General features: G+C 33.4%; 1 protein-coding gene across 1 annotated transcript; it reads left to right on the top strand.

The window, feature by feature from the left end:
• The first annotated feature begins 7705 nt into the window (after window positions 1-7705).
• Window positions 7706-25801, top strand: LOC102581628 (myosin-11-like). Its single transcript, XM_006365840.2, has 38 exons — window positions 7706-7840; window positions 10125-10268; window positions 10363-10508; window positions 10590-10746; window positions 11604-11662; window positions 11764-11923; window positions 12029-12178; window positions 12259-12395; window positions 12483-12629; window positions 12719-12820; window positions 12906-12963; window positions 13044-13145; window positions 14021-14058; window positions 14210-14336; window positions 14450-14629; window positions 14766-14897; window positions 14978-15087; window positions 15216-15276; window positions 15890-16067; window positions 17725-17930; window positions 18012-18131; window positions 18738-18836; window positions 19034-19255; window positions 19413-19552; window positions 20591-20705; window positions 20781-20810; window positions 20897-21148; window positions 21248-21403; window positions 21476-21682; window positions 21791-21937; window positions 23592-23662; window positions 23758-23857; window positions 23935-23991; window positions 24338-24394; window positions 24481-24561; window positions 24875-24957; window positions 25070-25259; window positions 25503-25801. Exons 1-37 carry the CDS (start codon window positions 7706-7708, stop codon window positions 25191-25193), a joined length of 4590 nt encoding a protein of 1529 aa, XP_006365902.1. The 3' UTR covers window positions 25194-25259; window positions 25503-25801.
• The last annotated feature ends 633 nt before the right edge of the window (window positions 25802-26434 follow it).

Raw genomic sequence — 26434 nt, 5'->3', positions numbered from 1 at the left:
TTTATTGAACCATTCAGAATTCTATGATTCAAACTTGAAATAATATATTAAAAGATAAAAACTATGAAAAACTATAAGAAATATTTAAAAATTATATCAAAGTAAATATTTTTATGTACAAAATAAAATTTTAAAATTATATATATAATATCGGGTTGGTTTGGTCTCGGGTTGTTTTTTTTTAGTTAAAACCAAACCAACCCAAATATAGTTGGGTTTTTTTTTCAATACCAAACCAAGTCAAACCAATCACTAGTCGGGTTTTTATTCTCGGTTTGACTCGGTTTGCGGTTTGGTTCGGTTTTGTACACCCCTACTTACAAATATCCCTTAACTGAACTTAACATGAGTGAAATACACCCCTAAATTCTCGTCAAGTTTAGGGGTGTTTTTCAACACTTCTCGCAACTTTTTATTAAGAGCCTAATGCTCCTACAAGAGTTTGAGACCACTTGTTATGTCATGTTGCAGATCCGGGGTGTATCTATGTTTAGTTAGTCAAGTAAATGAGTGTTTTTAAGGCTATCAATTATTTACAGACAAAACTAATAATTTGCGCCAAATTCAGAAATATTTTTTAGATAGTAATCGACTGGCTGAGATCAATTTTTTAGGATTTTTTTTTTTTGAAAAGTATAAATAAATATAAATCTTAAACCAACAAATACCAATTATTGTCTAGTTGTAAAAAATGGGGTTCGATCAGGTTACACATAAACTAAGGGGTCGTTTGATTACTTGTTAGAGTTATGCAGGGTTTAGTTATGCATGATTTAGTTATGCAGGTGTTAGTTATGTAGGTATTATTTCGTTACGTAGGTATTATTTAGTTATGTAGAGATTACAATACATGAATTATTAACTATTGAATATTGAATTTGTTGTAAATTAATACTATATATTATTAACAAAATAATAATACATGCTAATAAATATGTGGAATAGATTGAATAATATATATTGCTAATATTTAATTAACATATATGCCGTCAAAATATATACAATTAATTTCTAATTTCAATAAAATATTTACATTTACGTAAATAAATAAAAACTGTACGTACATATATAGAAAGAAATAAAAATTGTTTGTATATAAAAACAAATAGATAAGCAAACGTAGTAAGGGATCAATAAAAAAAATTAAAATAAATTAATAGGGTAAATATGTAATTTATCATTTTAATACATGTATAATTAATACTCACATAACTTATTCCACCTTCTACCCCGCATAACTTATACATAGATTTCCTCATAAGTTATGTTGGTATTAATTATGTAGAACTGCGAAAAACGCAACCAAATACCGTATAAATTATTACATGAATAACTTTTATACAACATTTAAAATCTTACCAACCATATATGGTATAACTTATGTTGACTTTTATACCAAATATACAAAACTTCTACCAAACATAATAAAACTAATATAACTTTTTATACTTAAATAAAATGTGTTTTATACCGTAACCAAACGAGCCCTAATTACTAACTCTATTCGGTGAAATTAATATAGGCACATAAATTGAAATAGATAATATAAAAGAAAATCTCTATCACTCAACTATGTTCTGAGGTTGTATTTGGTAGGAAGGAAAATAATTTAAAAAAATATTATTATTTTTTCTAGAAAAGTAGCTATTAAAAAAATTAGAAAAATATTTTTTTTTCTAGCGAAAGTAGAAAAAACAAGTTTTAAAAGTGATATTTCATATTGATTGTGTCTTCTCAATGTCCCTACGACACACCTTCATAGCCCCCCATTGCCGCTATCTCCCACCCCTACCCACGTCCTCATAACAAGATTATATGCAAATACTTTTAGAATAATATATTTTAGTATATATACCACACATAAGAAAATATACCACACATAAGAAATTAAACAAAAAATTCACTTATTTTCTTGAGATTTTTATTTTTGTAAAAAAATATTTTCTTTCGTACTGAACACACGAATTAATGCAACAAAGGAGATCAAAGAAACTTATGACTATCCAACTTTCCACTTGAATAAACAAGAAGGTCAATTCACCGTTAAAATGATGTAGTACGGTAAATGAGGTTGCTTCTTTCTTAACTAGAGGTCTCGGGTTTGAGCTTTGAATATGAAAAAATCCTTGATAAGGAGTGTTTTATGCCGACTGAAGCCCTACCTATGCAGTGCAAATCTAAATATAATCAGACTTCAATATGAATACCGAACCTCAAATTGAAAAAAGAAAAGAAAAGAAAATGTCAATTCAAAATCTTGTCATTAGGGTTGATTCTAGTACTTTTTTTCTTCTCTCTTTCAAGTCAATTTCATTAATCAGGAGAGAAGAATAGTTGTTGGATTCATTAGTAATTAATTCAATTTGTTTTTTATACATGACTCGACACAAAATTTATAAAAAAAAATAAAAAACTTAAAGTTTGTTTACAACAACATGAATAACAATTATATATCAAGTGAGATCTCAAAAGTGGAGTTTGGAGAGATTGTGTGGCTGATGAATACGCAGGCCTTTACAAATAGGAAAGTCATTTTTGAAAGATCTCATATTCTTACTAACATGAGAAGAACTGAAATTTATAATAATTTTTGAATATCTACATTTTAATTTTAAAATATAAAATTATTCAATATAAATTTTAAAATTCATCAAATTAATTAACTATCGAGAAGCAAAAGTGTGTCAATATATATTCTCCATATTTTAAAATAGTTTCGAAAGGAAAAAGAAAGCTCTACGAAAGCAAAAGTGTGTCGATATATATTCTCAATGAAATAAAATTCCTCTAATTAATATCATAAGACGCTGTCACCTAATTTTATTTTATCTAGATCCCACAAACATGAATCCAGCTAGCTCTGTCGGTTAAGACTTAGATAGATAAAAGAAAATCACGTAATATTTTTGTTTCTGTTGTAAATGCTTAATATTATCGGGAAAAAAATGGATGAGGAGGACGAAGAACTTTCTTATGACCTACAAAGTTCATTTCTGATATCTGACTTGTTATGTCAGTATGAGAATTTGTACTAGGATTTGACCTTCACTTGTTTCCAGAATATATTCACAAAAGAATCCGCAATATAATTTTGTGCAAAATTAATTATTCAAATCTTTGCTTAAATAAGTAATACTATTTATTATAACATATATTTTCTAAATTGGTAATCTTGTTGAAAAAATGGTATAAAAAAGCAGCAAAATTGTAAAAGTAATATTTAAAAAATTGTTACTTTGTGTACTAATTAATTGCCATATTGATTTAATTTGTTGGAAAATTTTTAAGTTGGAAATATATATAATTAATGCAAGATCAATATATTTTTGGTGAAGTAATTTTGTGATCAATATAATTTTTTGGTGAAGTATAATTAATATACTGAAGTTATTTATTTTGGTGTTTTACAACTTTCATAACGTGTTGTTAATTTCAATTTCAATTTTTTTTGACTGTTGACTACTTAATTGACGTAAAATTTATAGAAAATGAATTGAAATAGTCAAGCTGTGATTTTTTATTTGAAAGAGTCATATAAAGACTCAAAACTTGACTTTCATAATAATGAAGAAAATAAAACAATGCTTTCTGCCCATTTATTTTGTTTAACCATTTGATTTTCGAAATCTGCATCGAATAGGACTCATATTATCGGGAGAATTTTCCATTTTCTAGAATCAAACTCGAAAGATCTCTAATTAAAAATAAATATAAAAGAATCTCATTCATTAATACTATGAGGATAATATATAGCCGCCCTTTTATGTTGATTAAAATATATTTCTCTCTTTTACACTCACTGTCTTGCAAATATAATTATTTTTCTGTTCAGAATGGAAACACACTAATATATATATATATATATATATATATTTCTTTACATTTTATGTGTGTAAATAGAACCATATTGTAAGCTATAATTAATGGAAAAAATAAACTAGTACTGTCTGTCCCTATTCCCTCATGTGGTATTTTTTTTTTAGTTTTTGGTAGAAAAGTAACCTTGTTTTAGGATTAATTATATATTCTTGATCCAGGTATACGAAAATAAATTTGCTACGTAAAGCTAAGTATAATCTTATTATTACGTGCATGTAAACGAAAAGTACTCTTTCATTCGGATTTTAGTCTTCCTGAATAGTGAATACATATTCACCTTTATTAAGGAACATTTTATCCCTCAATATGAAACTTCCCTCATGTGAATTCATATTTAATTGGGCTTCAATACGGACACTTGACAATTGACACTGGGCGAAAACAATTTTTTTTTTTTTATAATAATTGAAAATTATAAGAAAATATTTGTTCCGAACTAAAGTCATGGATAACTTGATGGGAAATTGGACTTCATAATCCATTACAAATGTTATTTTCGTTATATATGACTCTTTTTTCACAGGAAATCAGTAAAAAATAAAAATAACATAGGAGATCTGTAAATATAACACAATATGATCAGATTTTTATACGATCATCCCCTACTATTTAATTTATTATATTTATAAGTTGGCATAAGAGTACTATAAATGTAACTTTTCTATAATAAACGGGAATTTGTAAATGGAAGTAAGATATAATACATAAAGCTAATTAATTACTATATAACAAGTGTAAAAAATACATTCATATTATATACCATCAAAATATATATAAACTGTCACACCTCAGTTATAATGTATTATATAATTGTCAAACTCCAAACTCATGTTTTAATCTCGTACCCAATTTACTAGGGCTTTTACTAGTGACCGGATTGGGTGATGGTGGTGAGATTTGACGCCATTGGAGAGATGGTAACAACAACAACATATTTACATTTCTTGTCCAAACTACCCCTCTTCCTCTTCCTTCTTGATGATGATCAAGAAAAATTCTAGTAGCTTCATATTGTGTGATGGTTGAAACAATATTAACCACAAATATTGCTAAAACAATAGAGCTTCTTTGAATTCTCATATTCATTTTGCAACAAACAATATAAACAACAAAATCAGTTACTAATTCTATTTAACAATAGATTATTTATTACCGATGAAGTTCCTAGCTAATTTTGTATTTTTTGAGTATGATGTAATATGATGAGAAAATGATATATAGTGTATTTATAATGATTTGATAGGTCTAAAAATAGGATGATTTATTGGACATGTTTCATTCTTTAAATTCTTTTGAAGGACTTTGACTTTTGACCAAAAAGTCTGAAAGGGAACTTTATTATTAAAGAGATATACTATATAGTAGAAGCCGAAAGTATAATCGTGGAAGTTATTAAAACTTAAATTACATGCAACACGCCATGCACATGCTATACGTACATATATTTTAGCGTTGGTTGGAGATTCTCGATTCAAGTAAAATTTCTTGATAGAGAAAACACATCTTATAGAATACAAATTTAAATTAGTAGGAAATTTAAATCGAATCTTGTATAGGGTCGGGCTGTGAATAAGTGAGATCCATTTGTATAATATTTTTAATTAGTCTATATCGCGAATTATTTATATCCTTTAAGAATTTAAGTTATATATTTAATATTTACCAATGATATAAATAATTTATGTTTACTAACTCAGTATATATATTTTGACCTTTTATAGAAGCTAACTTTTTTTAATGATTATCAATCAATTAACTAGTTTGATAGAAAATCACGTGTAATTATCCTAAATTTTATATATACTCACATTATTTCCTTTAGGACTTAAGTTATATGCATTGATGCTATAATGATCTTTTAGACTATCAATATATTTTGATTTTTTTTAGAATGTAGCATTTTTTTAATGGTTATCATGAATTAATATTTTGATAGAAAATTTTGTATAATTTTTTGAAGTTTATACTAACATTATTTCTTTTAAAGATTCAAGTTATATGCATATTGATGATATAATCTTTACACTTTCAATATGTTTTTAACCTTCTCTAGAACATATATTTTCTTATTTTATGATTATCAGTTACAATATTTTGATAGAAAATTACTTGTAATTATATCCTAAAGTTTATACCAACATATTATGTCCTTTTAGTTTTAAGTTATGCAATAACAATTTATAAATATTTTTTCGTAGTATTCTTTTATAAATGATAGCTTATTCCTTCTTCTTTTTTTATAATTATCAAATAATATTTTGATTAAAAAAATATAATTATCTTTCAAATGATCTGAATCGTCGCCTAACTTTGGCGGGTTTAGATAGGTGATGGTCGGTTCATTTGAATAAATTACATGGTATTTAATTTGTAACCGTCCAAGTGAATTAGTAGGGAGTAATAAATATTATTATTGCAACTTATCAAATTATTAATTTTTCATAAAGTGGAATAATACGTACCGCCCATAATCTTTAGTAAGGATTTGACTTTACTATAAATAAATAAATAAATAAATAAAAATATAATATGTGTCTTAATATTGACTTCTCCCATATTTTTGGAGGTCAAAGACACAACCCTTTACACGTTTTTTTGGATTGGATTTTTTTTTTGGGTACAACTAACTTTAGGAAATGTATTGTATTAACACTAAGCAATTATTCAAATTCTAAATTAATTTATTATATATGTTAATGTCAAATAGGTTGTTTATATTCACTTTCTTTAGTTTTACCTATACTTATTACTTTTAATTTAATATATAAAGAGAAAAAATAAGTTATCATATGCTTAAAATCTGTTTCTCATCACTTCGTAAAGGTGTATTAATACCAATTTAAATAAAAATACTGAACACTAGGCTATCCATAAAATTAAAATGTGTAATTGATTTTTTTTTTGAATAAGCTTAGGAGACAATTTATGTATTTCCTTTTTTCTTTTTTCAGAAAAATATATTTGTATTTAATAGCCTATCTGGTCACTTTTACTTGATTATATAAAAAGATTATAATTTTTCACTTTTATTTATCCATTTTAGCATATCAATATTATTTTTTAATTTTTTTATCCTTTACATTAATTTTTTGGTTTCTTCAAGTACATTAACAATACTTTGTTTATTATTTCATAAAAAATAGTACTTTTATCGTACTACATTATTATTTTAATAAGTACAATATTTAATTGTATTATATTATTTTCCGTCCTTATATAATGCTATATATTAATAATTTGAATAATAAATTTATAGAAAAATAAGATACGAGATAAAATTACTCTATAATGGTACGATAATAACATACAAATCATACCAAATTAATTGTGAGTCCAATAAAAGATGCTAAGAAACACGTAAAAGTAAGAGTAGACAAATAATACGAGACGGAGATGTAAATGGAATAGTGTGTGAGGGACAGTTAATTTGAGGTCCGGTGCTCCCGCCAACAATGGACACATATACAAACAGAAAAAAAACTCACTCATAGAAAGATTCAACAATTCCTATTCCGCAGCCTTCGCTTCTCTTTTCTTCTCCAACAATGTCACATCCATCAATCACTCATTCACACATCTGTTTCACTCAAGCAATTCATCGAACACTTGATCCGCGCAATTTGTTGTTGTTGGAGATCCTCTGTTTTCTATCCAATTTCTGGAATTGGGTTTTGTTACTGTGTCATGTATGTATAGATGAAGAACTGATTTCAATTACTAAAGATGGTATGTTGTTAATCGAGAGCTGCATTGCTCTTCTTTTTGGTAAATTGTTTTGTAAACAGTGAAGAGTGAACTTTTCTGATCTGATGGAAAGGTAAACTGTATGCAGGGCACTCCAGTAAATATCATTGTGGGCTCTCATGTGTGGGTTGAGAATCAATCCGTTGCTTGGATTGATGGACAAGTATCACAGATTAATGAAAAGGATGTTCAGGTCCAGACATCTGATGGGAAGAAGGTATGTTAGCTCTTTTACATGGAACATTATTTTATTCTTGCAGTTTCAGTTTGCTTGTTTGTTAATTTCAGTGTGTATTATGGTATCCAATAGGATGAGATACTTAACTGACAAACTTATTTTCTATATGCTAACTGATTAATCTATCTACAACAACAATAGCATACTTAGTGTAGTCTCATAAGTGGGCTCTGGAGAGGGTAGGATGTTTCTGATAGACCCTCGGCTCAAAAGAAATGTAATCAAAGTAGGATTGAAAGGAAAATAACGATAGCAACATAGCGAAATAAAAAGAAAGCAAGTGAAGTGATGTAGTAGTAAAAAGTGAAGAATAATACTAAATAGTATACTAAAGAAGGAGATGATGAGAAGAAGAGTCTAGCCCCCTACCTCTCCCACATAAAAGTACGACAACACTCGGCTACCTACTACCCTTCTAACCTAATCCTCGACCTCCACACCTTCATATCTAGGGTCATATCCTTAGTAAACTGGAAATGTGTCATAACCTATCTAATTACCTCCCTAAGTTTTTCTTTGGCCCACATCTACATGTCCTGAAACACACTATAGCCAGCCTCTCACCCCTCCTTACTGGTGCATTCGCATGCCTTCTCTTCACATGCCCAAACCATCTTAGATTCGCTTCTCTCATCTTGTTCGCCACAGAGGCCACTCTCACCTTGTCCTGTATAACCACGTTCCTAATCCTATCTTCCTAGTGTGCTCATACATCCATTTGAGCATCCTCATCTCCGTTATCTTCATCTTCTGAACGTGTGCGTTGTGTGCGTTCTTGACCAACTAGTGACTAGCACTCTGTCTCATTCAACAGTGATTTTTCTATCTAAATTGGCTTAAAATGAATTTCGAGTGACAAAGCCATCATCAAAACTGCAAATGAATGTATTCTTGGTGATGAAGTGTGTTGCATATTCTGTGAGCAGAGGCATATCAAGGATTTGGACATTGTGGGTTCAAGTTCGGAATTCTACAACAACCCATTTGATTTGCCGGTTTCAAAATATATTAACTTTTTACTTGTTTAGTGAATTTTTCAATACATATCGAGAGTCAAATACAAAGTTACTGGGTTCGTACAAGCTCTCATCTATAGCCTATACCCGCCTCTGTAAGGTTAAGGTGTATATCACTTCCATATTAGTTTAGAATTTATATTATATAGTAAGTAAAGTACCTTGCACCTATGAATGTCTGCACTAGCATAGCTTCCATCACAAGAGGAGTGTGAGGATTATTTGACCTATATTTGAATTGTCTTTCCAACCCGTATCTAATTCACTATATCCTCCTCTGTTTGTAAGGTTAGGATATATGTCACTTCCAAATTAGTTTAGAAAAATTATATTATATTTCCATCACAAGAGGAGTGCGAGAAGTATTGACTTATATCTGAACTGTCTTTCCACTATATCCTTTCTTTCCTCTTATATTGGGACTATTTACTCTGTTTCTTCCCTTTTGTTCTCTACTGGGGTGTTTTGTGATAAAGGATGCCTACCAAAGTGAAAGGTAAGTTTTATAGAATAACTATAAGACCGACAATGCGGGATGGTAGTGAATGTGGGGCTTTTTAAGTCCGACATATCCACAAGATGAGTGTTGCAAAGATGCAAATGCTAAGACAAATGTGCGTTTATACAAGATTAAAAATGACCAAATTCACCAGAAGGTGCAAGTAGCATGCGACCATGTGTTGAGGATAAAGTGTGAGAAGGTCATTCAAGATGGTTTGGACATGTCTTGTATCGACCTACAACACCAGTCTATAAGTGTGAAACTATGGTAAGTAAAGGTGTAAAAGGGACGGTATACCTAAAATCATATAGAAGAAGTTGTCTCAAAAGACCTACAAATCTTTGGTATCAATGAAACTTTGCTAAAGATAGGGCACAATGGAAGAAAAAGATCTTAGATGATATCCACTATTTGAAAATAGGTTTTAGTCTTGTTAGTAAACTTCTAATATTATTATTATTGTTGTTATTTGTAAATTTAACTTATTATCACTTCATTTTATTTAGTATGAAGATGATAATGTGAATTGAGCCTAAATGAAGAAGTGGGGGTTCATATAGTCGACCCTCACTTGTTTAGCGTAGTAGTTGCTGTTGTTTTTTTGTTTAAGAATGCATTAGTAAGCTCTGTCTCGTTCCCTCTTATGTTGCACTGTCACAAAATTTTAATGCAGCAGACACAATTCTAATTGGCAATGTCTTCACTCGTAACTGCTTACCTATCTTTCACTTTTCAATTCATCTAGGTTACAGTAAATTTATCAAACATATATCCCAAAGATGAAGATGCTCCTGCTGGTGGAGTTGATGACATGACCAAGTTATCATATTTGCATGAGCCTGGCGTCTTGCAGAATTTGGCTTCAAGATATCAACTCAACGAAATCTATGTAAGTTTATGGTCCAATTTCTGTAGATTGGTGAGAGGAAGAAATGAATTGTTGTATCTATGGGTGGTTCTATCATAATGTGACATTATGACAGACTTATACTGGAAGTATTCTCATTGCCATCAATCCATTCCAAAAGTTGCCTCATCTATATGATCGCCATATGATGGAACAATACAAGGGAGCACCACTTGGCGAATTAAGTCCTCATGTCTTCGCTATTGCTGATGCTGCTTACAGGTACTCCTGTTTCAACTTCCACTCCCCATGATTTACCCCCAAACACTATACAATTGTTACTAAGATTATAAAATGAATCAGGCAGATGATAAATGAAGGTAAAAGCAATTCAATATTGGTCAGCGGTGAAAGTGGGGCTGGTAAAACTGAAACTACTAAAATGCTTATGCAATACCTTGCTTATTTGGGCGGCCGTAGAAGCACTGAAGGTCGAACTGTTGAGCAGCAAGTTCTAGAGGTAAACTGTATGATCTTGATGAGTCGAGCTTGTTTAAACTCGTTCCCCCCTTTAACTTACAAGGGTAGGCAATCCATTGGCAAATTTTTCTTTTGAGGCTTTAGTGCTGCATAACTTACGTTATTTTTACATACTGAAGCTTTGTGGCACAAATGCTGCATTTGCTAAGGTACTTTCTACATGCTGAACATCTGAAGTACATGACATTAGACCATTATTTGATAAAATATATGAAGTAAATATGGTAGTGCAACTTTATTAGCTCTATAAATGGAGAAATAAATATGGTAATTTCGTGGAACATCTCTGATTTGAATGTGTGGATATGAATGAAACATAAGATATACATTACAGGACAAAGTTTAAGACAGAATGAAAGAAATGAAACTAATTGAAGTGAGAATCTTTACTGTAATGTGCGAAATTTTTGAGAAAGGTAACCTATTACTGTTATTATGTTACATACAATGATTTTTATTACTTTTATAGATAACTATTACGAAATTATGCTATAGACTAGATGTCTGAAAGTTCTGAACAAAATGACCTAGTAAGATCAACAAAGATTTTCTGAAGGGCATTCAAAAGAGATCATTCTTGGTTCTGATGAATTCATTAGCATTTTGCTTTGTTATAGACTTATAAAACGCTTGTGAAGGGGTCACTATGCTCTATGTTAATATATCATTGTACTCTCTTCTTATTTATTTGAATATAATAATCTTGAAATAACCTGTTTCATGTCTAAAAAGTAAAAATCATTAGGGAGGAGAGAGCTTCAAGGTTAAGGGTCGTCAGTCATTTTCTTCTGCCTTCTTACTGGTTTTGTTATTCTTTTAACTCTGTTTTATCTCCAGTCAAATCCAGTACTTGAAGCATTTGGCAATGCCAAAACAGTTAGAAATAACAATTCAAGGTGAGATACTGTTCCACTCATGCATCCAATTAAGAAGTGACTCATTTAGTTGTTTTGGCATACGTTTTTTCTTCTGAATGCTTATACTTATGTTGTTACAGTCGTTTTGGTAAATTTGTGGAGATTCAGTTTGACAAAAATGGAAGAATATCTGGTGCAGCTATTAGAACTTACCTCCTTGAAAGGTCTCGTGTTTGCCAAGTTTCAGATCCTGAACGCAACTATCATTGTTTCTACCTTCTATGTGCAGCACCCCAGGAGGTAATTGGATTTCAAAGCTTCTCTCCTTTTTTATATTTTTCAGCTCTTGGTGTAAACTTATTTGATAGTCTTGATGTCCTTATGACAGTTTTTTAATCTTAACAGGAGGTTGAAAAGTATAAGTTGGGGGATCCTAAAACATTTCACTATCTTAATCAATCGAGTTGCTTTGAACTAGTAGGTGTAAGTGATGCTCAAGATTATCTGGCAACAAGGAGGGCCATGGATGTTGTTGGCATTAGTGAGAAAGAGCAGGTAATTCCCTGGTTCCTTTAGTTTGTGCTGCAGTTTTTATTTTGATTCAGAGTCTAAGAAGTCACTCGTTTCTTTTTCAGGAAGCAATTTTTAGAGTAGTGGCTTCCGTTCTTCATCTTGGTAATCTTCAGTTTGCAAAGGGCAAAGAAACTGATTCATCAGTGTTAAAAGATGACAAGTCTAAGTTCCATCTTCAGACTGTTGCAGAGCTTTTGATGTATGTTCTTGGCTTTCAAATTTTACTTCTCTTTCTTAATTTGTTCTTTGTTGATGAGAGTTTGATGTGATTCAATTCTTATATCAGGTGTGATCTTAAGGATTTGGAAGATGCACTATTAAAACGTGTAATGGTCACACCTGAAGAAGTAATAAAGAGAAGTCTTGATCCTGATGCTGCAACAGTGAGTAGAGATGGGCTTGCTAAAACATTATATTCTCGCTTGTTTGACTGGTATGATTCTATTGTCTCAACCAGATTGTTTGATGTGGTTTGTTACTGATTATTTGACACTAAGATGCACAGTTTTCAACTGTTTACAGGTTGGTGGACAAAATAAATAACTCAATTGGTCAAGATCCGAGCTCAAAATCTCTAATTGGTGTTCTTGACATTTATGGTTTTGAAAGTTTTAAAACTAATAGGTAGGAGTCAAATCATTGGAGAACACACAGGATATTGTTGAATGTGGTGTTTCGACATTTGACTCTTTTGACTTTTGTGTACCAGTTTTGAACAATTCTGCATTAATTTCACAAATGAGAAGCTGCAGCAACACTTTAACCAGGTATTTGTAGTTGAAATTTTAGAAATTTTCTGTCCATATCTTCTAAGCCAAAACTGAACTAGGGTATATTTGTTTTCCAGCACGTGTTCAAGATGGAGCAGGAGGAATACACTAGAGAAGAGATCGATTGGAGCTACATAGAATTTGTGGATAATAAGGATGTTCTGGATCTTATTGAAAAGGTTTCCTCATTTAGTTTAGCAGAGAAGTGCTCCTCAATATGTACATCCATTTCTGTTTCTCTGCATTCTACTTGTCATGTGTCTACTACACAAGTAACCAGACAAGGAGACTTGTTTAGTGAGTGTTGATCAGAATTTTCTTGGATTCTGACTTTCTAATACTAATTTGCATGCATGTGTCGTGCACATAACTGTCAATGATCAAAATTGATGTTTTCTCTATCTAAAACCCAAATAAGATTGCTTTAACTAGAAAGAATTCTGTTGAAGACATTGATATAGATTTTTCTTCTTCAAATCAAGTTTTTGTTTTCTTTGATTTTTTTAAAATGTATGATGCTAAAATATATTCTTGTCAAATTGTAGAAAGATCAAATTGGTCTTAGTTTGACAGTTATAGACAAAGGTAGCTTCCAAATAAATTTGTTCGTATAATATAAAATCACTATAAATTATTCAATTGATGCAACTTGAATTTTTGAAAGAAAAATTCATTTCATCTCATTTTATTTTAATTTTACTTATTGATTTTGTCAGATTTTTTAGTCCTTTTATCATGGTATTCTCTTTTAATTTAATAAGTTTTTATTTTTCTTTCTTGTATTACTCCATTATCTTTGGTTTGCCAGTGGACTTTTTTATTTGGTTTGTGTAATAAAACCTGTTTTTCTATTTAGGAAAACAGCACTATTAGGTCTAAATAGATTCAACTATTGAATTGGAAGTTACTAAAAGTTATCGGTGCAATAGATTTCTGCAAAGACACCGTTTCTCAGCATTTACTGATTCCCTTGTTCATCACTTTCCACTTAAAAGAGCCTACCAATTTTGTTGTACTGCACCATTTTGTAAGTTGATTTGTATTGCTTTTGCAGAAACCTGGAGGTATCATTGCTCTTCTTGATGAAGCCTGGTAAGATGTATAGCACTTCATCTGTATGTATGAATGTTATACTTCTACGTGCATTGATTCCCTGCATATAATGTCTGTGTGTTGTATATGCTTCTGTCTTGGCAAGGAAGAATAATTTAATTGACATTCTCTTTGAAATGGACTCTTCCAGTATGTTCCCCAAGTCAACTCATGAAACATTCTCTCAGAAGCTTTATCAGACATTCAAGGTCCACAAACGATTTATCAAACCAAAACTGTCTCGCACTGATTTTACCATTGCTCATTATGCTGGAGAGGTAAAAAGTTTCATCTGAGTTAGCTGTTCAGTCAAATGTTCTTGTGTTGGATACAGGCATTACTAACAGTAAGGTCATTTTTTTGGTGTCTTAAACCCTTACTTTCTGTTCAGGTTCTATACCAGTCTGATCTGTTTTTGGATAAGAACAAAGACTATGTTGTTCCCGAGTATCAAGATTTGTTAAGTGCTTCCAAATGCTCATTTGTAGCTGGCCTCTTCCCTCCTGTTGCTGAGGAGACAACCAAATCAGCCAAATCGTCAAAGTTCTCATCCATCGGTTCTCGTTTTAAGGTAGTTACTGACTTATATACTTTTGACAGATTTTGGTGAACTGAGAATATTTTTCATCATAGCACTAACAGGATTGCCAAATCCTTACTGCTTTAAAAGTATGTGAAAGTCTGATGTTCTGATTAAACTGGTGCAGTTACAACTTACATCATTGATGGAAACTCTGAATTCTACGGAACCCCATTACATCAGATGCGTGAAGCCTAACAATCAATTAAAACCTGCAATTTTTGAGAATGTTAATATATTGCAGCAACTGCGTTGTGGTGTGAGTAAAATTTGACATTTTCAGATGAAGAATTTCGTTTTGTACTCTTGAGCCATATGCTTAGATTTTGTTGTTCTCAGGGTGTTCTAGAAGCAATTAGAATTAGCTGTGCTGGCTACCCTACCCGTAAGACATTCTTTGAGTTTCTTAACCGATTTGGGCTTCTTGCTCCAGAGGTCTTGGAAGGGAAGTAAGTACTGGTTTTGTGTTCCTAATCCAAAAACAACTTTATGTTTTCAAAAGCACTTTAATTCATGGAGGCTTGACTTCTTGATGACGAACTGACATGCAATCTTGATTTGACCTGCTTGTGGACAGTGCCGATGAAAAAGTTGCGTGCAAAAAGATTCTGGAAAATATGGGGCTTGCTGGGGCTCAGGTTATTTGACGTTTTGTTTTGCTTATCCACAAAGCTGATTTTTTACTTATTTGACATCACAATCTATAGTTCTACATTTTTCAATTTTGATGTATCTCTTTCTCGTCTAACACTTCCCCATAACTTTAGTAGAAAATCAATGTACTAGAACCTTTTTCAACTTGTTGATATGGCTCATCTCTTAAAACATCTTTGTTACACCTAATTTGCAAGGTGTGATCTCAGGAACTAGGTTTTCCGTTGCTGTCTTTTTTCACCTAAAGGATAGAAAATCATATTCTTATTTTTGAGAAGTTGTGCATATCAGGCATAATTCTAAACCATGGTTAATTTGTCTGTTGTCTTCAACAGTTTTACATCCACTTTTTTATGGATTGCTGGCACGTAGGCTGGCATTGCTTACTATAGTTTTCTATATATGCTGAGGGCTAGGATATTAATATCCACTGTTCACATGGTTAAAACTGGTTCATTTGCTTGGAATAGTTCTCCACAACATTGTCATATACATTTTACATGCAGCATTCTTAAGGTTGATGCACTCTTTAATTCAGCGTAACATGAGTTCCCAAATTTATGAATCAATGATTTTGTCGGACAAATGGTTTTGCAGATTGGGAAAACGAAAGTTTTTCTCAGAGCTGGTCAGATGGCTGAGCTGGATGCACGCAGAGCACAGAAGCTAGCCACAGCAGCTAAGACAATCCAAAGGAAAGTTAGAACTCATATCACTAGGAAATACTTTCTTGCATTGCAGAAGGCTGCAATTTGCTTACAATCCTCATGTCGAGGTTTGTCTATTTATATATTTTTTTATCGATCAACTCTTCAACTTGGGGATTTTGTTTTGTATTTTCTAGATGTTTTACGCAATGAGCTAGGATTATTGCAACTTACTGGGGCATTGGATAGCTTCATTCATGTAATCTGTGTAATATATGTTGGGTGAAACCTTCTATTGGAGCACAGAGGGAGTGTAATTTGTTTCCACTGTTGTGGATCAAGGATTCTTGAGCAAGGGTTCTGCCTGAAAGTAGTTATCCTCTTTTCCACCTTCAAATCAATTATAGTGATGTCATCAATATTTCAGTCTGAGCTATTTTTTTTCTTTCTTCACCAAGTAAGTAAGATACATGTTTATGGATTGGGTTCAGTCAGCGTCATAGTATAACCAGAGTGAGGCTTGATTGCCTATAAGTGCTTCTCCAAAGGTGACCCTTGAGTTTTTGCTTTTCTCCTAGATTGAAACAGCATCTAGTAGCCTTTAGCCCTAGCAAACAAAAGAAGTTTGTTTTATGTCCTAAGAATAATTGGGCCATAGGTAGTGCAAAGTGGGAATACAGTTATTGGAGATGTGGATCTTCATGGTCATGAGGTTTGACACACAGGTCATACCTAAGAGAAGAAGTTTCAAGTACTTGGGATAGTGATCCAAGGTAATGGGGAGATTGAAGAGTTTGCCACACATCGAATTGGGGCGGGGGTGAATGTAATGTGATAAGAATGTGCCGCCAAGACTTAAAGGTAAGTACTATAGAGAGGCGGGGCAGAGTAGCAGACATAAGGATGCTGAGATGGATGCGTGGGCATACCAAGAGAGATAAAATTAGGAATGAAACTATTTGGGACAAGGTGGGATGCGGGAGTGACCCTTGTGGAGAAAAAGATGCAGGAAGTGAGGCTGAGATGGTTCGGGCATGTGAAGAGGAGATGTGCAGATGTCCTGGTAAGAGGTGTGAGAGGTTGGCCGTAGTGGGCTTGAGGAGGGGTGGAGGTAGGCGGAAAGCATTGGGGTGAGGTGATTAGGCAGGGCATGGCATAATTTTAGCTCACCGAGGACACGACCTTGATAGGAGGGTGTGGAGTCGAGAATTGGGGGTAGAAGGTTAGTAGGTAGTCATGCGTATTTCTTTTCTGTTCCCATGGTATTAGTTATTCTTGTATAATCTTATTCTTAGATTTCTATTACTACATGTACTTTTACCCTCGGTTATCCTATTATCTTGTTGTTATTTCTGCTTGTTGCTACTGCCTCTTTTTCATCCTTCTTTGAGTTGAGGGTCTATAGGAACCTCTCTATCTTCATAAGGTAGGGTAAGGTTTGTGTACACACTACCCTCCTCAAACCCGCACTTGTTAAATTACGCTGGGTTTGTTGTTGTTTTTTATGGAAGATGTGAACCTTCTTTTCTGTATCAATACCTTTTCTCCGGACATCTGTTATTTTTCACCCTTCAGAGAGTTCATACAACCATAAATTATGGCACATGGTTTACTTTCGTACTCCTTGTTGAAGGGCTCTTATAGTTTGACTTACAAGTTTCTGTGTTCCATAATAAGGAAACACTATTGACAAGATGTGTTTGGCAGCTTTCAGTATTAAAACAATTACTACTATTTTGATAATATTTACCAAATTCTGTGTTCTCGCTTTGTCATGATCAACAGGAAGGCTTGCTTGCAAAGTGTTCGACAATATGAAAAAAGAAGCTGCTTCTATCAAAATCCAGACAAAATTGCGTGGACACTTGGCCCGAAAGTCCTACACAGGACTCAAAATCAATGTCATTGCTCTTCAGACAGGAATTCGAGCGACAGCTGCACGAAAGGAATTCAGATATAAAAGACAAACCAAAGCAGCAATTAATATACAAGTTTGTTTACTTGTTTTCTATTGATTCAGAGGGTTGACCAAGTTTTTTGTTCTCGCTATTAACTAGAAAAGTTACTTGCAGGCACATTGGCATGGTCACAGAGCCTTTTCGTACTACAAGAAACTCATAATTGCATCAATTGTAACACAATGCAGATGGAGGGGAAGGGTTGCAAAGAAAGAGCTTCGGAAACTAAAGATGGTAGTTTTTGGACCTTTATCCCGTCTATCCTGTATCACATTTTCAATTTCCTTTGATTTGCACTGAGATGATGCTCTGTGACCTAAGTACATAATCTGCTAGCTAAGTCCTTTACTTACATGGTGCATAATTCACCTTGTTTGCTGTTATTTGCATAACGAAAGGCTAAAGTTCTTCCGCAGCATGATGGATCACTTAATTGCTCCTCTGAACCTTTATTGGAAAGAGATGAGCATTATGAAGCTTCCTGTTGGTAAAACTCATACATGGATGAAATTCTCGAGCAAAGCAATAAAAACAGGATCAGCAATTTAATCTTCTGAACATTCAAAGTCGAATCAAAAGCATGCAATCTGCATGTAACTAACAATGAATATATACATGCCACTGAGTGATGAACTCTGAAGTCCTTTGTCTAATTACAGATTTAAACCTTCTTGTTTCACATATTGTGGTTATCCATATAGTATCCCTTGTATTTGTATCAGATTTGTTGTTTGCTATTGATAGAGTAAAATCTTATTTTTGGTCTATCCGTATCTCATAGTCTATTGCTAATATTCTCATTGCTTGTCGATCTCTAACACACATTTCCAATATCTTCAGGCTTCAAGAGAAACAGGTGCACTAAAAGAAGCAAAGGATAAGCTTGAAAAACAGGTTGAAGAACTTACATGGCGTCTGCAGTTGGAGAAACGTCTAAGGGTAATACACTTGAATTAAGCAGATCATGCATTTCCTTTTCCTGCATGATATGTAAATCAAGGAGAGAATTAACCTGAAAATCAGTGGGGAACAAGATATTACTTGAAAGCTAAATATTATTGCCACTTTTGACCTTGTGGATTATGATAAGTTGTCCATTTTGAGAAAGGGACTCTGTTTGATGCATTATTTCACAGACGGACTTGGAAGAGGCAAAAAGCCAGGAAATAGCAAAGCTGAAGAATACCTTGGAAGATGTGCATAGCAAAGTGGATCAAACGAATGCACTGCTCATCAAGGAACGTGAGACTGCTCAGAAAGCAATTGAAGAAGCAACCTCTATTGTGGAAGAGAAGCCGGTTCTTGTTGAGGATACAGAAAAGATTGATGCTTTAAATGCAGAAGTGGAAAATTTAAAGGTACCGACACTGAACTCATAAAGTTAACTCCAAGTGCTCTCAACCTGGTGTTTCCCCACCAAAGAACAAAGGAGAGCAGAATACAGACTTTGTGTGGAAGTTCATTTTTTTTCAACTAACATATGGTTGATGTTTTCATGCTGATACCTTTATATAGGTGTTATTGCAATCTGAAAAGCAACGTGCTGATGATTCTGAAAGGAAATGTGCTGAATCTCAAGAATCAAGTGAAGAAAAGCACAAGAAGTTGGAAGAAACTGAAAGAAAAGTTCAACAATTTCAGGAATCAATGAGCAGGTGGGAATAAATTAATACTTGTTTTATTCCTTATCTATTGTAAGAATAGAGATTACCAACCTTTTGAGTCAATAAAATTACAAAAAGTTTGTACAAGAATCCAAAAGAAATAACTAAAATACAGAAACGTCACAACCCAGCAAATGGGCCATGACCGGCACTAACAAATGCTGGGTCATTCATGACAAGTAACAGATTTCCTTTTTCAAAATCTACTTGTGAAGGGGGGATATCCTTCTGTTTATTCTTCTAATTGATCTAAAGCTAAGATTCAAACTCGAGAGTAGTGTCCTGAATTAAATACCAAGTTGTTTTTCTACCTCTTTCATGATAGGGACGGTATGGTCTCAATCAAATTAGCTGCTGAAATGATTCAGGATGAGAGACAGTCATAGAGGCTTCACCAAGAAGTTTGACATCCTATAATAGCTAGCAATGCCTCTTTATGAGTTACAAATAAATAAAAGTATCCCCTCTCTAATAGCTTAAGCTGTTAGAGCAGTCAGTTCATCCAATATCACATGGTATCAATGCAGGCAGAGGACGTGGGTTCAAGCTCCACCACCATCCATCAACAAAATATTTCTACTTTCTTGAGAGCCCAAAAAAAAGGGGCTCAGATGTGGGGGAGTGCTTCAAATGATATAAATAAATAAATGTGTATCCTCTCTCAGTTCAAGCCTTTAGATGAGTTGTTCATACAATGGGTTTATATTTTTATAGATGTCCATACACCATTTTAATTTGTCCTGTGACTTGAAGGTAATTGCTGAAGCTGTGCTCAGGAGGATCCATAAGTTAATGGTCCTCTTTTAGTGACTAATGCTTGTCATAGTCACCTCTAACTAATGTAGAGGAAAGGATAGCTCTGGATCTATACCTGGTTTGAATACTTGTTTGGAATATTGCAATTAAAATTAAAGAATAGACCAATTCTTGTCTGTCAGTTATATCCTTGTATATAAAATGGATATCTAGGAGTACCTTGGATATTTTCAGGATTTAGTTGATGAAAATATTTGTCCTTCTTACCAATAGGCTCGAAGAAAAGCTCACCAACATAGAGTCAGAAAATAAAGTACTTCGCCAGCAGGCTCTGACAATGGCACAGAACAATAAATTGCTGTCGGGACGGTCAAGATCAAGTATTCAGGTAATCCTGAAAACCTTCACTCATATTGGATGTTAAATCTATAACTAATTTTTCCCTGTTCTATGATTTTGGCAGAGGAATGAGAGCAGCACAAGGAATAGCGTAGTAAGTCAAAGGCTTGCATATTAGTTGTCTTTTTAGTATATTTCTGACCTCTTTTGTTAGTTGACTAACAATTGCTTTTTTAAAAGGATCTGCATAGCACTTCATTTTCAAGGGAGAGTGCTGAGGTGGAGGGAAGACCACAGAAATCACTTAATGATAAACAACAGGAGTATCAGGACTTGATCATCCGGTGTATTGCACAGCACCTTGGCTTCTCTAAAGGCAGACCTGTTGCTGCCTGCATTATCTACAAGTGCCTTAGGCAGTGGCGATCATTTGAAGTAGAGAGGACCAGTATCTTTGATAGGGTAATACAAACCATTGGCCAAGCTATTGAGGTCAGTATTAATATAGTTATACAATTTCACTGCGAAAGATGCAGATCAATAAAATAAATGTCTCTTTTTCACTTAAAAACTAGCTTTTTAACATTGTAGACTCAGGACAACAATGATATGCTAGCCTATTGGCTGTCCAATGCATCCACTCTATTGCTGCTGCTGCAACGTACATTAAAAGCTGGTGGTGCTGCTGGGATGACCCCACAGCACAGGCGATCATCATCAGCCTCTCTATTTGGGAGAATGACACAGGTGAAAAAAGTTCATCTTAACAGTGATATTTATCATTTGTGTAACACTTCATGCTGATTAAACAATTTATAGAGCTTTCGTGGAACCCCTCAAGGTGTCAATATTTCTCTCATTGATGGTGATTCAGCCGGTGGAGTGGATACCTTACGCCAAGTAGAGGCCAAATATCCTGCTCTGTTGTTTAAACAGCAGCTAACAGCATATGTAGAAAAGATTTACGGAATGATCCGTGATAATCTTAAGAAAGAGATTTCTCCTCTGCTGGGGTTGTGCATTCAGGTTCAAGATATTGTCATAGATCTATCTAAATATTTGTTTTGAAATAGTAGATATTATTAGATTCTATGTGTACCAAAGCCTTTTTACATGTTGCAATCTATGGTTTAGGCACCAAGAATATCCAGAGCAAGTTTACTTAAAGGGACAACAGCACGTACACTTGCAAATGCAGCTGCTCAGGAAATTTTGATCGCTCACTGGCAAGGAATTGTCAAGAGCCTTGCTAACTTTTTGAACTTATTGAAAGCCAATCATGTAAGAGTCACAGAAACATATTGCTTTTTTTTTTTTTCATGCTTTCCTTTTATGCTTTCCTCCCATTCACTTGCTTTGAACTTGGAAGGTGAATTAACAGTCTTCTGCATGATATGAAAGATAACTTGCTGTTGAACCTATTTATAAATAAAATGTGTTGATATCATCAACCCATGGAATGATCTTTATGATTATATATCATCTTTTTCCAATAACTCTTCTGCTCTAGTTTAGCAAAATAAATGTAACTTTCTTCTCTCATGGATACACATCTTCACATAGTCCTTTCTGGAGCATGTTTTGTCTTTTGATGAATTTTCTTTTTCTCTACCCTTCTTTTCACCAACAAGCAGAGCATCCCTCATATAGGTGGAAGGAATAACTCACACGGTAGTGAGAGATTTACACAACTTTTTTAGGAACTTTCCACAATATCTTGCTAATACCTGAACTATAACGTATATCACCTTTTGCTCGCAAATCCAATGAAAAAGCTAGTTTCCAGTACTGTGGAAGTTGTTATTGTTCTTGAGCTCCAGTATCCACCTATATCTTTAGTACTCCCTCCATCCATGTTTACTTGTTCATGTTTGACTTGGCACACCCTTAAGAAGCAATAAAGAAAAGGGTAATTTTAATATATCACCCCTAATTATTTTAAGTTGGAAGATGAATAGTACTTGATAAGAAGGGTAAAATAGGTATAAAATGGTAAATTATCTCTTGGTTTTCCAAACTGAACAAGTAAAAGTGGACATCTATTTTTAGTATAGTGGACAAGTAAAAGTGGACGAGGGAGTATTTAAGACATTTTGACAATTGCTAGAGATGAGGCTCTTACTAGCAAAAAAGTTTAGGAAAACTATCATGGTGGAGTTCTTAGGTGCATGTGGTTTTACTTTAAGAAGTTTATAAAAGTGATATGAATGGTATCTGATCTTTTCACATCTGAATATTGGACTTGAGTGAACAGGACAAAGAAGAGAAAGAGATCAGAGCCAAAAGTAGCTATAGCAATAGGACTGAAGTGGTTTTGCAGACAATTTTTGGAATTTATGATTCTTACTTTGATATAAGGATGAATACCTGATCTGCTCTGATCTTAATCAGATTACAAGTATAAATAGTGAAAATGCTTGCTCTCCTAGTTCTTGTCGGTTGAACTGAAACTACACAAATCCTGAGCTCCACTATCCTCTACAGTCCAACTTAAGAGAGTTCGCGAAGCAATGGTGTTGGGTAGCTCTCATCATTTTCTTATCAAAAGGGCTAATATGATATAGGATATGAGATGCAATTTATAACTTGATTCAACTCACCTGTGGTTACTAGTTCTCTTTTGAAAATATAGCTAATTTGACAGATTACTGCTTTGCTCTAGAGTGAAAGATCTTATGGAACTCTAATCACATTGACAGGCTGTCAGTACAATGTTTAGCGTAGTAGTTAATAAAAAGCTACTTTCGTGTAATATAAGTAATATATTCTAGCTGAAGGAAGAACGGCCCAACTTTTCTGAAGATTGTGATCTTCTGTTAAGTAATTGATGCATTGAGGCAGAACAGTCTCAAGATAATTAAGTCATAAATTTATGAAAAGAAGTGTATATTGGTTACCTCATGATAGTAGGGTTATTTTCTCTCTTTTTTTTCAGGTGCCTCCATTTCTTGTGCGCAAAGTATTTACACAAGTCTTTTCTTTCATCAATGTCCAATTATTTAACAGGTCTGTTGTCAAGGGAATCTCATATTATTCTTATAGCTTCAAGATTCAACTATATAATAAACCCTATTTTCTTTATTTGTGCCTCCTTGCTGTAGCCTTTTGCTGAGAAGAGAATGCTGTTCATTTAGCAACGGTGAATATGTCAAAACTGGCTTGGCGGAACTGGAGCACTGGTGCTACAAAGCAACTGATGAGGTACCTTGGTCTCCTGCCACTTGTTAAACGCTATTCACCGTGTCTTTTGTTTTCACTGATGAAGGGAGCTTGTTCAGTATACAGGATTAGCTTGGGAGGAGCTCAAGCATATAAGACAGGCAATTGGATTCTTGGTAATGCATCTTCTAATTTGGATTAAACATACAACTGCATAGTAAACTGAAAGGCAAAGGCAAAGGACACATCCTCTGGTGCATATTTTTCAGGAAAAGAAACGACAGCAATATTTTTCCTAGTAATATAAAATAGAAGGAAATTAGAATAGCAATTTTCTGTCCTTGCAGTGTTAAACGAAATCTCTTTACATACTTATTATTCCTTTGCAATATAATCATGATTGTGTGTCACGGAATTTGAGTGCACAAACCTAAATACTGTAGTTCCAAAGAATTTGGAATGAGCTTTGTCCATTTTTTATCAGCAGTGATCCTTAAGTGTGCTCCTTTTGGACTATACTAGGTCATACACCAGAAGCCAAAGAAGACGTTGGATGAAATAAGCCATGATCTATGTCCTGTAAGTACTGGACTATTACATATTCCGAAAACTATCTCTTGAGCCCATACATTATCATTTTCATTTAAGTTGTAAATCATGAACAGGTGCTTAGCATTCAACAACTTTACAGAATCAGCACAATGTATTGGGACGACAAATATGGCACACATAGCCTTTCATCAGATGTAAGCCATAACTTTTGTCCAGAAAAAATTGTAGATGTTATTTCGATACCAGATAATCTATAATTTTGATGTTCCTTTGCGTCATGTAGTGCATATTGATTTTATGGTCATTCTCAAGTTAGATACAACAATTTTTCAATAGCATGTCCTCAATCCCTGCTTCACTACAGCATGAATTCATTATTTCTTGCTGGGAGTGGCTTATACAGCTTAGAACACTGTCTCCTGCATCTTTGATCTGCCCAAAACACTCTTTACTTTTGTCCTCTGCTGGCTGGCAAGTAATGAGTAGAGTTTGTCGATTATTTGACAGGTTATAGCCAATATGCGTGTATTAATGACTGAAGACTCTAACAATGCAGTCAGCAATTCTTTTTTGCTTGACGATGATTCGAGGTTGGATATACAATTCCAGTATCCTAAACTTGCCATTACCTATTTTTGTGCACCACTTCCTTAGAATGTACTTTCACTTTATCACTGATCGCCCTTGTTGATCATGGTGCAGCATACCATTCTCAATTGATGACCTGTCTAAATCAATGGATCAGATTGATATTGCAGACATTGAACCACCCCCACTTATTCGAGAAAACTCAGGCTTCAGTTTCTTATTGCCACGTGCAGACTAATGGCCCTTAATCAGAATTCAGTCCTAGGAACTTGCAGACACATCTTTGATTTGTGTGAGCATCAAGGTGCGTATGACTGCATTGATCAAGCTCATACAATGTTCAAGCAATGTAGACTCATCTCAGCTACAAATGGAAATGTGACTGTGAATCTCAGTTTAGATTTCTAGCTTCATCGTTTGGTTTTTAACCGATTGAATTTGTTCTACTAGTGCTTCTTCTCTCTGTAACTACATTTTTCTCGAAAAAGGAGGGGTTTCTATTTGGTCCATGACTCGTGTTTGTTTGTCAATTCCAACTCTTTTCCAGGTTGTAACTGAACAGTCAGTAAACTGCACTCACAGACGGAGGAGACGGCGCCAGAAATCGCGTGCAACCATTGGGGCATACTATGATGGAGCAATGGACAGTTATACATATAGTTGAGCAATTTTTGAAAAATATATACTTTGTCATGCTCTATAGTGGTAAGAGAATCTAGCCATAATGCATGAACCTCCTTTCGTTTGTACTGATCAACTATATCAAAACATAAAAGTGGGAAGAATTTTAGGTAAAAGTTAGATTACAGTTTTATCCTACATTAAATATAAATGTTATAAATTATTTAATAAATTAAATAGTAAATCATCATATTATTAGTACATGAATCAACCACCATAAAGTCTCTTGAATGTGTATTATTTGTATTAATTTTATATTGATGGACTAAATTTATGAATTTTTTGTTTTGTTCATCTTCCAATCTATATATACGTATATATAAAAATAATAAAGCTGAAAATAGAAAAGGTGATGCGACATCTCTCTATGGTCAATATTAATATTTATCTATTTTGTCATTTTTTTTTTGCATTTTGACTTCATTTCCTCTGCTTAAATGGATTAAAGTATATGTTCATTGAAATAAAACTCATGTAACATAGTAATAACTGAAACTCATGTAACATAGTAATAACTGAAACTCACGTAATATAGTAATAACTGAAACCCGCAATAAAGCCTAAATAGTCTCAATTATTATTATACAATTTTTTTTTCATATTCCTTATTGAAAGCCGCACAAGTAGACTTACAATTGGAACTATCGTCCTAAATGCTATCAAGAATGATGTTGATCCTGCAACACAAGTAATACACAAGGAGGAGCCAGACACTAACTTTGAGCAATCGAACATATTTGACTATATTATAACACAATTATTTTACCCTCTTTATTTTTGGGCAAAAATATTCTTACC

The sequence above is a fragment of the Solanum tuberosum genome, unplaced genomic scaffold (assembly GCF_000226075.1).
Source record: "Solanum tuberosum cultivar DM 1-3 516 R44 unplaced genomic scaffold, SolTub_3.0 scf00584, whole genome shotgun sequence".
Taxonomy (NCBI): Eukaryota; Viridiplantae; Streptophyta; class Magnoliopsida; order Solanales; family Solanaceae; genus Solanum; species Solanum tuberosum.
This window is presented reverse-complemented; position numbering and strand designations above follow the sequence as displayed.